Genomic DNA, 15,577 nt, shown 5'->3' on the forward strand with positions numbered 1-15,577 from the left:
CGGTGGCTCCTGCCCCTTTCTTGTCCCATCTCTGTTTAGGCCTAGCCGACACCGCGTTGACTGGCTCCACCTTCACTAGCACTTGAAGAGCGGCTTCCATGTGCGCGGCGCGCGCCTTTCACAGCTCCTTGGCCCGACCCATCGTTAATATCTCTGCCAACGGTTTGCCAGACTCCTCCAATATCCGCTCTCTCAACTTGGCTGACGCGCACCCCTGAATTATTTGCCCTCTTATTTCTTCTGTTTCGTCTCGGAAACCACAGGTGGCTGCTAAGTTCTTGAGGCGGGCATGAAACTTGTCCAGCGATTCCTCTGGGAGTTGGCACGCCTGTCGGAATATGAATCGCTCATAATTGCGGTTCGCCATCGGCTCGAAGTGTTCATTTAGCGCGGCAATCAGCGTCGTGTGAGTTTTAGGGGTAGCTTCAGCGAGCGTCTTGACAATATTATGGATGTCCTTAACCCCGAGGTGAATAATCATCGCGCGTTTTTGGTCCCTATTGACTTTAGTGGCCTCAAAAAAGATGCGTAGCCTGTCTTCCCAATCCTTCCATCGGGCCGCTACTGCTGATGGCGACCCCTCTACTGTGAATGGTTCGATTGGCGGAATGTTCGTCATGGTGCGCGTGTGCTGCCTCCGCTAGGCGAGACCTGGTGGTGATGTGGGTGTGTCTCCTCCGCAACACTCCCCTCCCACGTGGCAGGCCGACAATTTCTGACTTGGGGGTCGTAGACGCTCCCTTCCAGGCTCTATTGGCAGTGTAGCCGATGAGGGGACTTACCCTGGCTGTCACACAGCCCTCTTCCAGGCAACACAGGCTGTTTAACCCCTCCCAGGGCCTCAGGCACTTCAGGCCAAGTACTCACGGGCCTCGCAGCTGGGCAGATGCACCGTCCTCCACGCGCGCGTTTTCCAGCGCTCAGGGCCTTCACCGCGATGTGCGGGACACGTGGCAGGCAGTCACCACGCGGGGGCGCACTCCGGCGCTCCGATCCTCCACCGGGCCACGACCACGTGGGGCACAGCAACAGCCTCTCCGGCACCCGCTAGCGCTACACCGGGGACAGCCACGGGGTCCCGCGACGTCATGCAGGGGCACGAGCACCGCGAGCTACGAGCAACTCGTGGCCGCCACTCCCGCTCGTCGCACGATGTCGAGGGCACGCCCACCCTCATCGCCACTTTTGTTATGTCCTGAGGGGGCAAGCGCTCGCCGTGCTTACGCCGGGACACGGGGCCTAAATCTTAAAGGAGACACCGGGACAAGGTAGTAGTGGTTATGGTCCGCCGCCGTAGCCGTTCTGGCGTACGTGCGTGCGCGACTCCCTTTTATTCCAACACATCACGTGACCTGACGCGTACGCCTCAGCGTATCGCATCAGTGTCACGACATCACACCGAAGGAAGGCCGTAACCGGGGTCGAGGAGGCTCACGGGCTAGCGCCGCCGTGCGCGGCCCATACCTAGACCTCGCCGAGCAGATACTGCAGGCCGAAGCCCTGCGTGAAGCGCGCGCCGGCCGTAGGGCTCAGCCCTCTGGTCCCGAGGAGAGCTACGTGGATGACAAACTGAACGGACGCATCCTGCGCCAGGCTAGGGCACAGCAGAGAGAGCTAGAGGAGGAGCATGGCCCGGTAACAGGCCCCCTGCGAGAAGAAGCACAGTGCTTGGTATATTACTTTGAGTGAGATGGGAACTACTACTTAAGGCAGAACATGTGTCGGGTAGAAAGTAATAAGAAGATATTAGGACTTAAAGAGGTATGGCAGAGCTGAACGTGTGTTGCAGATTAAAGTTCTACCTTGGAGGAAGACTAGAGGAGGATAGGGGCCAGAGTACTGAATTGTGATTCGGAGATAACTCGTCCCCTGTTCTCTTTCTGCAAGTGAGCATCCCCATTCTTTAAGAATTATTACAGTGCGTGGAATCTTTCATTGTGAGAGCGTAGTTGTGCATCATTACTAGTCAGCTGTAGTGTGGCAATTGCTTAGCAAGGGCTTTAAGGCGGAAGAGAATGTGACGTTACTCCAGAGCTGCCAGCTTTGGAACTGGAGAACGAGGTTCGAATCTCGGCGCCGGGTCAGTACCCTGTGAGTCTTGGCAAATCACTTAATCTCCCAGTGTTTAATAAACGAATGTGACATTGTGTAATGTAACTGGTGGTCATGTAAAGTGTACAAGTATCTTAGGTTGAGTTTGCGCTGTGAACAAAAGAAGAAGGGGACGTTGGGGTCTCTTAAAAGGTGTGGTCAAAGAAGCTAGGAATCCTGTCGGAGGGGTGTCACCTAAAGTATGTAAACTATAATCCTTTGGCTCTGTCAATTTGTACCCTGAGCACCATTTGGGTATCTCTCTGTGAGTTTTCTATTATTGCATTCAAACGTATAAACCAAAAAATACCATGCCTCTAAAAAAACAAAAATAAACATTGGTTTTGCTAATGCTTGTTTCTAGCAAAGAAGCGCGTAACCATGACTTTTAAATTGGAAGTGAAAATGTTTCAGTTTTGAAAATACAAAACTGAATTAAAAATAAGTTCTCTGCATTGGACTAGTGGGCTTTGAAGTTCCTTCCTCATGGTCTCGCAACTTTTCTTTCTAGTCTCTCACGCTGTTTCACAGCTGTCATCATTGTCTTTTCACTGTAGACTTCTTTTTTTTAGGTCTCGGCTAGACAGCTCATGAGACATGTGTTCTATCTATGGGCTTACAGGCTGCCCATCTCCTACCATTGGTAAACTTCAGTCTCGCTCTTGTTTCCTTGAAGCCATTCTTCATGCAGGCATCATGCCCTCTTCTTGTGTTTGGCCCTCTCATAGTTCATGGACCTAATACATGTCTCCTTACACTATTTTGCCACTACATGTTTTTCCCATTGTTGCTTGCCTATCTCCCCATACCCTCCTGCTTGACCTGCCCTCCCACTACTTTTCATGTTGCTGCTTTTTTTGTGTGGACGATCCGATAGTATTGGAGCACTTGTTCTGTCCTCCATATTGCCATAGTACTAACACCAGCCGACTGTATTGGAGCGCTTTCAGTGCTCACCAGTTACATTACACTGACATTCCTTTTCGTAGGCGGGGGAAGCGTAAGTGATTTGCCCAGAATCAAATTGTTCAGCCAACCGTGAGATTCTAACCTGGTTCCCCTTTCGGTAACTCTGGCTGTTACGCCACATACTCGATTCATTTCAAAGCCCCTCAACTGTTTCTCACTATCACTTCCACATTTGTTCAGCAAGACCCTGTCAACACTGAACAAGCACTGGCAAAGCCAATAGATCTCGGCAATGCCCGAGTGACTGATCTTGTCAATGTGAATGTCTTTTAGGCATGTTTTAAGCAGAACACCTACTGTTCAGCATGGCTCACAGTCACTGAAAAAAGTGTTATGATGCAGCCAGCGCAGGCCATGTCATAGAGCTTTTTAGGTCTCGCCTAGCATTGAAGCGCGCATGCGCTGCTCGCTCTGCTAGACATGTTGTCTATGAGGAGATTTCAGAAGGGGACTTGAAGCCCCACCCATCATTTCCATTGAGTCGCATCAGCGTTTATTCTAAACGCTGGCTTCCTATTGAAAAGGATGCTTTTTCGTTACAGCCCTTTCTCCTTTTCACCCCGGCTCACGGCAGACAATGGAGTTGCTCAGCCTGCCCTGCTCTCTCCACCCCACCTCCCTCTCCTCGCACTGGCTATCCTGTAATGTTGGGCCCTAGGCCCCCATGCTGGGTATAATGATTGACGCAGACACTTAGTTGGGGTAGTGGGTAATGGCCACGAGCACTCGGCCCTTTTATTACCCGCGTCACCTGACACAGTGACGCCGGTGGTGGGTGGGTGTACAGTGTATGACAACAGGTTAGAACACTAGAACGTGTCCAATGCACGGACACTACATCCCTCCCAATTTTTAATGACAAAAACCCAAAGTCAAAATTCAACCTGTGGGAGAAAGAAAGATCTACACAGATTTGATACAGTGACCAAACTTCTGTAGAGTCTCTTACGCCTCCGCTGCTTGGGGTCACAGACGATCTTCTTCCTGTCGCGGAGACCACCAGTTTACTGTGGCACCAGCCATGGGTGCTCGATGGATCCAGTCTATTGACGACTCTGCCTTGAAGTTGTCCTCACAGTCTTTCCTACACCTTACTTCCGTGGCGACAAACGCAGTCTGAGTTCTTGTGGTTCACCGCTAGACGTTGCCGTTCATCTTTCAGTCCTGTCCTCTTCTTCATCATCTGTGGCATGTGTTCTGTTTTGGCAAAAGACGGATTGTTTGCAAGACACCCCTCTCACCATGATGTCCCTCTCGCAGGTGTTCCCCTGCCACGGGATATCCCTGAGGCCCTCTTCATCAGATCTGTCCTGGGTTGAGTGTCCTGTATCGTGTTACTCCCATGCCGATAAGTGCGGGTGCGGAGGAGACGACAAGTCTCACCTCAGATTCCGCAGTCAGACCTGGAGGGTAGCTGTTTGCTCCTGTCTTCGCGCGCGATGTCTTCATCCTCCTGGGACCTTTGCTGAAGGGCGGCTGATGACCATCTCTCGTCGCGGGGATGCTCTCTCACTGGCATCCCTGAGGCCTTTGCCCCTGAGTCACCACGGCTGGCGTTGTCCAGTGTCCGTGTGACCCCAAAGGTGGATGTTCCGAACGGTCCGGCCTGCTCACCTCTGCAGATCCCAGGTGTGTTGAACGCATCGTCAAGCAGATGGTCTTCTCTCCGTGCCACGGGTGTTCTCAGGACTTGCTCTCCATGTTCTGGCACTTGTCGCCTTCCTTATCTTCGAGGTGTGAGTAGTCTTGCCACACTCCTCTCTCTTTCCTTGGTTCTAATCTCCGTGAGGGTGTCGAGTCACTCTGACTTCTCCTCCCACTCTTAACAGTGGCCAACGTGCCACGGATCTATTTCCTTCTTCTTTTCTTGTAGTGGCAAATGTGCCACTCAGATCTCATTCTTCCTCTTTTCTTGTAGTGGCAAACGTGCCACTCCGATATCTTCTTTCTTCTTGTAGTGGCGGACGTGCCACTCTGATATCTTCTTTCTTCTTGTAGTGGCGGACGTGCCCCTCTGATATCTTCATTTCTTGTAGTGGTGGACATGCCACTCTGATATCTTCATCCCTTCGCTTCACGACCTACTCTGGACTGTTTCTGTTCTCCTTTTGGTCTGGCCAGGCTTCTCCATGCAGCGCGCGCACTCTGCACGTGTTCCCCCTGGTCTTGTCCTCGTCCGAGGACACTCTCTCCATCTTCCTCAGCATTCCGAGTAAGGGTCGTGACCTTCTCTTCGTCTTCTCCTTTTCACCAGCTACTTTGGTTGTTGAAGTTCGTGGGGCCATACTCTTGGTCCTCTTCGTTCTTGAACTTCTCGGACCACTTGATGGTCCATTCTGCCGATCTCTGGCAGGATACCTTCGGTCTTTTCGTCAGACCTCTTGTTCCGTAGTTTCACTGACCCGTGCGTCGGTCACCTCCTTCCGCAACCCCTGACGGGTTGGCTTTGTGGTGCAACCATTTGGCTGGTCGGCTTGGCCTTTGTGGTGCGACCATTTGGCTGGTCGGCTTCACGAGGTGCGTCACGTCGTGTGACTACCTGTGTTCACGGACTTGTCGAGCGCTGGTGCGTGCTTCTCTTCATACCGTCGTGGTACCTCTTCAGTGTAGCGTTGCTCCTTGCGCCGTGTGATCTCTGGTTGTCGTGCACCCACTCCTTTCCTTCTCTAACCGTGGCAGCACTTCAGACTGCGCCTTTTGGTTGTTTCCCTGGATGCACGTGCTGCGCACTTCCTTCTGATCCTCTTTTGAGACTTGCTGACTGGATGACTCTCTTCAAACCTTGCCACCCGAGGCTGGTGCACTCTGGTGTCTTCACTCTTGCAGCGACTACCCCTGGCCAGTAGGCGTCACCGCACTTCACGCAACTTTGGCAGCGGGTTCTTTCCTGGAGGATTCCTCGTATGCGCACCTGGTGTTCGCCACCTCAGCGTAGGCAGTTGCTCAGTCTGTCCACTTTGCTTCTTGTAAGCAGCCTGGTGCTGCCTCTCTGCGTGCATGATCTAGGTGCCACCGCCTTGTGTCCTTCCGACGGGCGTGACTCACACACAAGCTCTTGTGTACTTCAGCGACCTGGAGCTGTGCACCCTCTTGGCGCCGTAGTCACTCTTTCCTCAGAATCAGCTGGATGCCTCAAAGCTATTGTGCATTTCCCCTGGCATCCACAGCGATACTCTTGTCACTTTTGCAGTTGACTTCCTGGACCTACTTCGCCCTAGGCATTTTCATTCTGCCCTGGCAGTCTTTGACGATTCCCTTGCAGGTTGCACAGTATTCCATTTAGTGGGTGTAGTACCGCCCTTTGGCCACCAGATGGCAGTGAAGTGCATAGCACCGTCAGCTTTGCCTGCCTGCTATTTCTCTCGGTGATTTCTTTTGCTGCACTGCTGTGAGGGCCAGCGGGACTTTACCACGAGCCTGGCTGCTCCTCTTTCCCCCTGATGCCGCTGCGCCAGCACTCCGCACCCGGTAAGCACTCTCCTTGTGTTTATTTTCGTACAGGCCACCTTCCTGCACTTTACCCCCGTGGTGGACGGCCGCCTGGGGCTCGTTTCGCACCATGTGTGTTTCTAGTACTGTTGGGGGCTCGTGTTGCTGCGACTGCGGGTGGGCTCCGCGTTAGTTATATGCGCCTGGCAGCCCATCATTGAGGTCCGCCTGGGATGACATTACTCGCGCCGTGTTCAGCCAGGCGCTAGCAGCTCTAGGATCGGTGCGAGCCTCGCCGCAACTTTGCTTTCCGCTGCTCGGGGCACTTTTACATTCGCTGCCCCTGTCATCCGCTGCCCAGACGCTGTCTCTGTTCTCCTCCACTCTACCTCGCAGACTCATACTTCACACGCTGCGCGGGGTGGGGGAGAGACAGGCGCCGATTGTCTTCGTCGTGGGGCGGGGTGGGCCCCGCTTTTACTTTCGGTTTCTACCGCCCTGTGTCAGGTCCCTTAGCTTCACGGACCGCGCGGGGGGGATTTGCCGGTGCCGCTCACTTCTGCTCACCGGGAGGAAGAACGGGGTGGGCTCCCACTGTCTTCTGATCACGCCGGGTCACCTCATCGTGTTCCCCGTCGCGGGGCTCACCTTTTGGCCGGCGGGCCTCCTCCTTTCCGCGGGTGGGCACCGCGTAGTTCACGCCTCTTGCGGGGTCGAGGTCGATGCGGGTGGGCTCCGCTCGGCTTGCCTTCCTTCAGGGCACCTCCGGGCACAGCGGCAGGGTCGACGGGGTCGGGGTGGGCACCCGACCTCCTCCTGCTGAATCACAGCGTGGCGGCCGACGCGGGTGGGCTCCGATCGGTCCGCTTGTCTTGGGGCGCTTCCCTCCGCCAGGGTCACATCGACCAGCGCGACGGAGTCGGGGTGGGCACCCGACTTCCTCTTCTCCCCCCTGGGGCACGTTGCTCGCCCGCAGGACATCACGGCGGTGCGGGGTAGGCTCCCGGTCACCGTCTTCCTCGGCTGTGCACTTCCCCCACCAGGACCCAGGGAAGTGAAACCTCCGCACACGTGGGATAGGACTCCCTCGTCGCCAATGTAATGTTGGGCCCTAGGCCCCCATGCTGGGTATAATGATTGACGCAGACACTTAGTTGGGGTAGTGGGTAATGGCCACGAGCACGTGCGCTCGGCACTTTTATTACCCGCGTCACCTGACACAGTGACGTCGGTGGTGGGTGGGTGTACAGTGTATGACAACAGGTTAGAACACTAGAACGTGTCCAATGCACGGACACTACACTATCCTAACCCAGGCTGCTGCAGGCATAGATTTGTCAGCCATTCAGTTGAGACTGATTATGATTGCAGCAGCTGGGCTGGATTTGACAGCCGATCCTGAGCAGTTTCTTTAGGGCTGGGGGAACTAATAGGCCCCGCTTTGCAGAATCGCACACAGAGACCGGGCAGCAGCGGCCCTCCCCACTGTGGAAAGTGCCACCTCCCTCGCCAGCGGCCCTCCCCGAACACATGTTCAACATCCCGGAGCCTGAGAGGAGCAGCTAGTGAGGCACACAACAAAGCGAAAGGAGAAGCCGGGAGAGGGGGCGGGGAGGGGGTGTAAAGCTCAGCCTGCTGGGGCTGCCGCTGCTGCTGCTCTCTCTGGCTTGCTGCTGGTCTGGGCCCCGCTCCCTGCCTGTAAACGTTATCAACTCTGGCTCCTGCCCAGCCCCCTGCTTCCTTCGGCGTCGCTCATTCCACTCTGGGATTACAATGTTGTGGTTGCTGGATGCGTCAACTCCCCGCCGTCCTGACCATGTTTCTCCACAGAGCAGGTAAGCAGTTATGTCCGCGTGCTTCCTCTCATTCCCAGAAAAGGTCTACAGTGTTTGCACACGGGTTGCACTGCGTCACGCTGCCCGGATCGCTGTCCAGCCGCGCGCCCCCACACAGCACTATTTCATGAATTTAGTGCCAGCTTCAGGTTGTGCGTCTTTGGTATGATACGTCATGCTGCCCCGGTTGCTGCCCTGACCTATGCATTTATTTCCAATGCCCATGTCCCCCTGTTTTGGAACAATATATTGATTTGTAATTGATATGTGCATTTGTGTTTGTCTTATCCCATGGTGTTTGAATTGCTGTCTTCAACCCACACAATTCTTTCTGACGTAAAACCGCAAGGTGGTGTGTGGGGGTTTCAGCACATTCTGTGTTTGTTTTGATTGGGTTTCTGTACAGATTTTGACTTTTCCAGGGTAACTGTTGAGGTTGTATACAAGTTGCCATTGCTGTCCGATTGTTGCACTGCTTCGCCCGATTGCCAGCCACACTTTATTTTGCTTTGACACTCTTTTCCGGACAGTGAATGGACCCTAAACTGCAGCTGAATAATTGTGCGTCCTTGTGAGGAAGTGCCAGGGCTGAGACTGGCACATGGGCTGCACGGTTACGCATTATGCTGGGCAGAGACTGGCACGGAAAGGGGGATCTCCGCTCCTTTGCCGTACTGCGTCCTGCTCAGCCTATGAGTGAACATATACAATGGGGGTCCAGGCTCTGCTACTGTATGCTTGTACCCCTGTGAAGCCTCTGACATGCGCTATTTTAGTAGGAGTAGCTCTGTGCTGCCTCCTGCTGCGCCTGTGACTGGCACCGGAGATGGGTTCCCCTGGGCCCCGCTGCTCTAGCCTATAGTGGGACAGGTTAGGGATGGAGACTCTAGGCACTGATGCTGTACGTCACCCTGATTAGCCTAGGACTAGCTGTCACATCTACTGCTATGCTGTGCCCTGCTGAGCCCATAAGTATGGACGGGATAGTGCAGAGTAGAGGATGGCTGGCAGCTCTGTTGTTACACTTTCACCATGGCTATTGCTGGCACCGAGGTCACAAAGGGTGCCCGTCGCCACTATTTTTGGGCATTTCATAACAGCCACGCTAATTGCACAGGAGAGTGTTCCCTTGGGCTCCAAGGGGGTGGTGCAAAGTGCGCTGCAGGGGTTTTCCCAGGGGCGCAGCAGCTACAGTTGCACAGGGCCCAGAAGTTCGTGGGGCCCATTGAACTTTGCCAATGCTGTATTTTACTGTCCCAACAGCAGCCACAAAGGCTATTTTCTTGCTTGCAAAATGGCCCATGGCACTTGCTACGTTACTCCCCACCGTAGACCTGAATCACAGCGCACAGCTCTGCACACACAGACACACACCCCACCTCGGACCTGAATCACAGCACACAGCTCCGCACACACAGACACACACCCCACCGGTTTCTTGGTTCTTCGAGGGACAAATGTGGAAACCATCAGGTGCCTGTCGTGCTGGACGTGCAAAGTTGAGGCAATAGTGAAACATTGCGATAGCTGTGCCAGATGTTTACTAATCATCAGTCCATGGCGCATGCACTGCCCACAGTGCTTGATGGCGTCTGGCACGCCACACATCTAGGCATACAAATCCTGTACATCTAGCAATTCGACAATGAATATTATACAGTCCTGTCCCCCTGAACATTGGAAAACAAGCATTGGCATAGCAATAGGTCTCGCATTTTCAAAACATTAACATATTAGTATTGTAAATGAGAATGTCTTTTATTATTGCAGGTTTTTAAAACAAATTATTAAAAGACATTGTCATTTACAATGCCAATAGCTCAAAATCTCGCAAGTACGAAACCTATTGCATTGCAAATGCTTGTGTACCCTTCCTCTTAGTGAAAGGACCAGTACCATTTACAATACCGATAACTCACACTAGTGCAAATGCAATGCAATAGATTTTGCAGTTACAAAAAAGTTAGCTATTGCCATTTTGCATTAGAGCATTTTCTTTGTTTTTTACAAAGGACATTTAAAAAAAAAATGTAAATGCTTGTTTGTGTTAGGAGGGGCGAGACAATCATCTCAACATGGGGGGCGAAGGGACTCTGGGTTAGCTCAACATCCTGTGATTCTGGCTTTCAGCCACGTTGAACAGCAGATGTGCTGCTAGACAACATGGCTAAAATACATTCACATTGACATGGCTGAGACCTGTTGGTTTTCCAATGCTTGTATTGTTAGCTCTTCTTAATTACCCCCAGTTCTAAAACCCACACCTTCACCTGCAAACATTGCATTTTCTTTTCCTTTGTCACTGTCCATATTTTAGCAGCTGTGTTGATTGTCATCGCCTGGGGCGCTCTGCAGAGACGTCACGAATTGGATTTGCATGTAATCTGAACCTCTTTATGACCCACTGGCTAGCACTATGAGAAAATAACACTGCCTTGGGCCTAAACTCGAGTCTGTCCTTGTCTTTCACAAACACTCACCTACTTGAACTGTCTTACCAACCTACTTGAACTTGCCCAGACATCTAGTGGTGGTTCGGTTCACAGTAAGCACTTTACAATTGCATGGAAAAGCCCAAAGAGATGCATCTGGAAAAACAAATACTTTTTAGGGAATGCAAGATGAAGTATAACTTGAAATTTAAATGAGGACTGCATATCTAACATGGGTAACATTAAGGCATTTAGTCACTTTAGAGAAATTGATCAATATTTTGCCTGTTCAGTTAAGGGTATTAACACAGGGCCCTGTAAGGACCAGTTTTAAAAGAATTAGATCTGGTGTTAACCCAGACCTGTTTGATTTGACTAAAATTAGACCTGAGAAGACTCACTGCTTTAAATCCCTCTTCTTAGCTACTCCAGTGGAGTGGTGTTGTGGCATAAGGATGCATTCTGTCGGAGCGGGTTGGGAGACCATGTGGAAAGCTGTTTCAGCAGAACGCTTAACTGTCCCTCAAAGATCTAAAGAAAAATAACTAAAACTTTTTAGATCCTTTTTTTTCCAAACTTTCTGTCCCTCAAGGAAATTTAGTGAGAGACTGCGCCCTGGAGAAGATATGTAAGCTCTTTTATTGAGATGGAAACTTATGGCCTCCAGCAGGCACATTCATTTACAACCCCCCAAGCTGTCCTACATGGATTGAAGAATGTTGCTGGCAGGATAAAGCAGATCTTGCGGGAAGCAACTGGAGCTACTTTACTGTAAAGCGGTCAATGACTTGCAGCATTCGTATATTTATTAGCTACGCTCTCTATCTACAGCAGGTACATCAACATGAGTAGGAATCATATCGCCATTGTAAAGTGCAGCCTGCAAGTTACTAGCTTATTTCTGCTACAAGAGCATTAACCCACCTGACCATATTACTAGTGTTAGATATTGTGTTCTTCAAATTACACACAGCTTTGGCAGAAGTGCTCAGAACCCTATGTTACCGTATTGTGCTGCAGCTTGAAACCTGCAAGTTACACAGTTCTGAACAAAAATAATCTTAACTGACTGAAAAAGTTCAAGTGTATCCTAGGCTTCTTACATACAGCAGTCGGATGTCTTGGTGCTTGACTTTCTTCCTTTCCTTGCATTGCCTGTTTATACGTGACTCTTCCTTCCCTTAGCCCTCCTTTACTGAGTCTCCCTCTTTCAATCACAACCTACTTTTCCTCTGTTTTCTTATCCCATTCCTTACCTACTACTTCCCATTTCTCGTCATTGCACATCCACCCTTCTCTACCCCATACCCCCCTCCTCATTCTTCACCCCTGCAAAAGAAGTGAATTGGCAGCGCATGAATGGGAGGTGAGATATGGGATAAGGGAGGGCAGGAGAAAAGAAGATCACGGTCTTCCATTCTCCTGCCCTCCCTTATCCCATATCTCACCTCCCATTCATGCGCTGCCACTACTTTCCCCTCCATTTCTATTGCCCTCTTCGGCTCCCCTGCTTATAGTATACCCTTTTCTCTGTCGCTATCAATGCTTGCGTCAATCTCCTCTACCATTCATACACTTCGCTTCTGTCCCTTCTTACCTTATTTCTCTCCTGTTCACACCCAGAACTTGCTTTACCCATCCCACTCTTAGCCCCATTTGCCTTGTCATGTGTTCCTACCCATCCTATAATCATCCATCATGTACCACATTCTTTACCTTTGTGCAGCTGTCAGTGCCCTATCCCACAATCCACAATTGTAATCTGCCGACCCATGGTGCCTGTTACCTTTGTCTACTATCCAACCTGTGGTTTGGAAAAGTAGATGTGGAGCAGTGACTGGTGAACTGGGAAAAGGGAAGCAATGGGTTAGTTACCTCGTACATCATGACCAACCTAACTTCAACATTGCATATCTGAGCTGGGCTTCTCTATGGGGTCCCCATGCACAGTTTGCTGTATAATTCCTGGTCTGGAAATGTCTAGTCTTCCTGTCTCTCTATTTAAATTTTCAGTAATGGGGCCATCCTCTTCTCGCATGTATGTCCTAGAAAAATGTAGTGAGTGTTGCTTGGAAAAAAAATCCTAGAATTCCAACTGCTGTACTTTGCTGCTGTATGTGCCCCTTTTCCCAGCAGCAGTACCGGGCTCCTTACTGTACATGGACCGGTCTTTGGGCTGGCTCTAAGCTGGCTGAAGACTGGTGAGATGTTGGCAGAGAGTCTGTAATCTCAGTGGCTTAAGCCCCCCCTGATATTTAGTGACCACAATATGACCCGCATTAGATATCAACCCAAGACCGTCGGTACCTTCCTATAGCACCCCATCTCCATGATCCATAATCCCTGACTTTGCTACATTAATCCTTGGCTCATGTTTCAGGTACTGGGGCGAAAGAAGATTCTGACTCAGATGATGAGTGGCCTTCTCTGGATAAAGCAGCAAATATGGATCAGGGGGATTACTGCGAGGACCTGCAGGTAAACCCTGAAGATGAGGCGGCCATTGAGATGTTCATGAACAAGAATCCACCGATCAGGTAAAGAGTAAAATATTTATTTGTGTGTAGTGCTCCATATCAAGCCAGTACACTTCCATATTCTACACATTGTTTTCTAAAGAGGACCATTCTAAAGAAACCTGTGATTTCCACCTCAGATCCCCAAAAATTTCGGATGACCTTAGACATAGTGTTGCCAACAGGAAAGGGGAGCCTTAAGACCACAAGGCCTGTCAGCAGCGTTCAATACTTCTGACAATGCCATCCTGCTCTCCAGAGTACAAGAAACATCTGTGCTGTGACTGGTTGTCAGCATGCTGGTTTGAGCCATTTCTGACATGCTGTACACAAACCATTTTCCTTCCACCCTTTAAGCTTCAGTCCAAGTTATCATCTTTTGGGTTACCACAGGGATCAGTATTGTCTGTTACTTTTTAACAACTATTTGGTCCTCAGAGTGTAACTCTCACAGGCTATGGACACACATTTCTACATGTATGCTGATGATACACAGCTTGTTTTTAAACTCCAGCAGTCAGATCGCTCTGAAATGGCCTTTGTACATGCCCTCTTTGATCTGGCAACAATTCTCACTATAGTTCACCAGTGGTTGGCCACAAACTTACTGAAATGTGTTACCGCAAAAAAAAAAAAAAAAAAAAATGAATAACAACCAGGAACAAGGTGAACAAAGTGATTCCTTGTATCCGGTCCAAAGACATGAGACCCTATCCTACATATGGACAATTGTGTGGGTCAGCATAGTCTCACTGGAACTCAGCAGACAACTGAGGGGGAGATACTTTGTCGTTGTCGGCTAGTAAAAAAATAAAATCGACTGAGGTGTGAAACAGAAAATGACCAACAAAAAGTTTAAATGAAATAGTAAAGTATGCAATACGTCTAAAGGATGTTGCACTAGTTCTGGGGGATGGTAAGGGGTTCAGTACATAAGGTGGGAATTGGATGCTTGAATTTCCTTTTATATTTAAATATTTTTTCATTAAAGAGCACAGTAAACCGATTAAAATTGAGGAAGAAATCCCTGTCCTTCCCCGTTAAAATCAATGACACTGCATCACAAAATATTAAGCTAAACGCCGTTAAGCATTTAACTCTGGTGAGTGACCCTATGGGTCCAAAATTCTCGATTACTGTTGCAGACCATTCTCGTTGTGCCTTCGCACTTTTACCTTTGCTCCATACCTGGCGCCTCGGGTTTTCATGAACAACTTCACAAAGGAAGGATTATGCTGCTACAACCTGAACTAAGTCAGTGTTTCCCCACCTGCTACCAGGCAGGGAATCGTAGGGTCCACTGTCACAATTGCTTTTTCTACTGAAACCAGTTTATGCAGAATCTTGTTGAGAGCCTCTAACTTTCTCTTATGGCCCTCTATATTACTTCCTGGGGAAGTTTTGAATGCCTTCGACTCACTTATTAAGTGTTGTCTACTAGACCTTGCATGCGCTGTCAAGACATATTGTTAGCTTACAGTGGGATTAGAACCTAGTATTGATTACCATTGGCTGTTATTAGTGTCGCTCATTTATTTGCTGCTTATTAGTCAGTTTCTGTGGGCTTTCCTTCGTCTTTTGTTTGCACCTCCCCTGGAGTATGAAAACATTACTTGGCCTTCACTGCTCGCTTTTCATGAACTACTTTTTTCTTTTTGTTTATGCAGTCCATGAGACTGCAAGTTTTCCAGCTGTCCCCCCTGTACTTCTTCCCTGCCACTCTCCATGTTCCTCTCACATGTGTGCTTCTCGCTCCACTTTGCTCTCTCTCTGTGCCCTCCGTGTTTGCCAGCCCCTCGTGTTGCTTCAGCCCCCCCATACCTTGTTGCTTCCCCACATCTGCTTTAAAAAAGACTCCCCCCCCCCCCCCCCCCTCCTTTTAGGTCTCGTCTAGGCAGCACTTGCGCTGTCACTTCAAAACATTCTGTATTCAGGATATGGTCATAAAGCTCCGCCCACTTTCCTCCCATCTTTTTAATTAGCTCCTTTCCCTGGCCTTTGTAAACTGTGGCTTTCTATTGGTCAATAGTCTTAGTAGTCCCTCCTTAGTACCGCCTTGTCTCTTCTTGTAACCTCTCTTGAGGACAGCCGCGTTACATTTGTTGTTACTCCCTAGGTTTTTAATTACAGCCTCAGAGCACTATTTTCTTAAAGGGCTTCAGGCAGGACACGCTTGGTCCTAGACAAGGCTGGCAGTGGTTACTTTACTCATTAGCACATCTTGCATTTATATAAGACCTTATATGAATTTCCCCTCATCAGCTCCATATAGAGTACAACCCAATCCGGAATTAATATATTAATT

The 15,577-nt window shown here is 50.1% G+C and overlaps 1 protein-coding gene across 5 annotated transcripts in view; it reads left to right on the forward strand.

Moving 5' to 3' along the window:
- Window positions 1-2,666: 2,666 nt before the first annotated feature.
- The window catches only part of LOC146871983 (bystin-like), a 552,899-nt gene continuing 539,988 nt past the window's right edge, over window positions 2,667-15,577 (forward strand). For 3 of the 5 annotated variants that reach the window (XR_014981295.1, XR_014981298.1, XM_085652871.1), the window contains exons 1-2: window positions 2,667-8,324; window positions 13,137-13,293. Coding sequence is in view for 2 of the 5 variants with exons in the window: in XM_085652871.1 (XP_085508997.1) it covers window positions 8,279-8,324; window positions 13,137-13,293 (203 nt within the window). In the remaining 3 variants the exon portion in view is untranslated. The remainder of the gene's footprint in view (window positions 8,325-13,136; window positions 13,294-15,577) is intronic. The other 2 variants (XR_014981296.1, XM_085652878.1) reach the window with 1 other exon arrangement.

The sequence above is a fragment of the Triturus cristatus genome, chromosome 1_1 (genome assembly GCF_964204655.1).
Source record: "Triturus cristatus chromosome 1_1, aTriCri1.1, whole genome shotgun sequence".
In the NCBI taxonomy this organism is placed as follows: domain Eukaryota; kingdom Metazoa; phylum Chordata; class Amphibia; order Caudata; family Salamandridae; genus Triturus; species Triturus cristatus.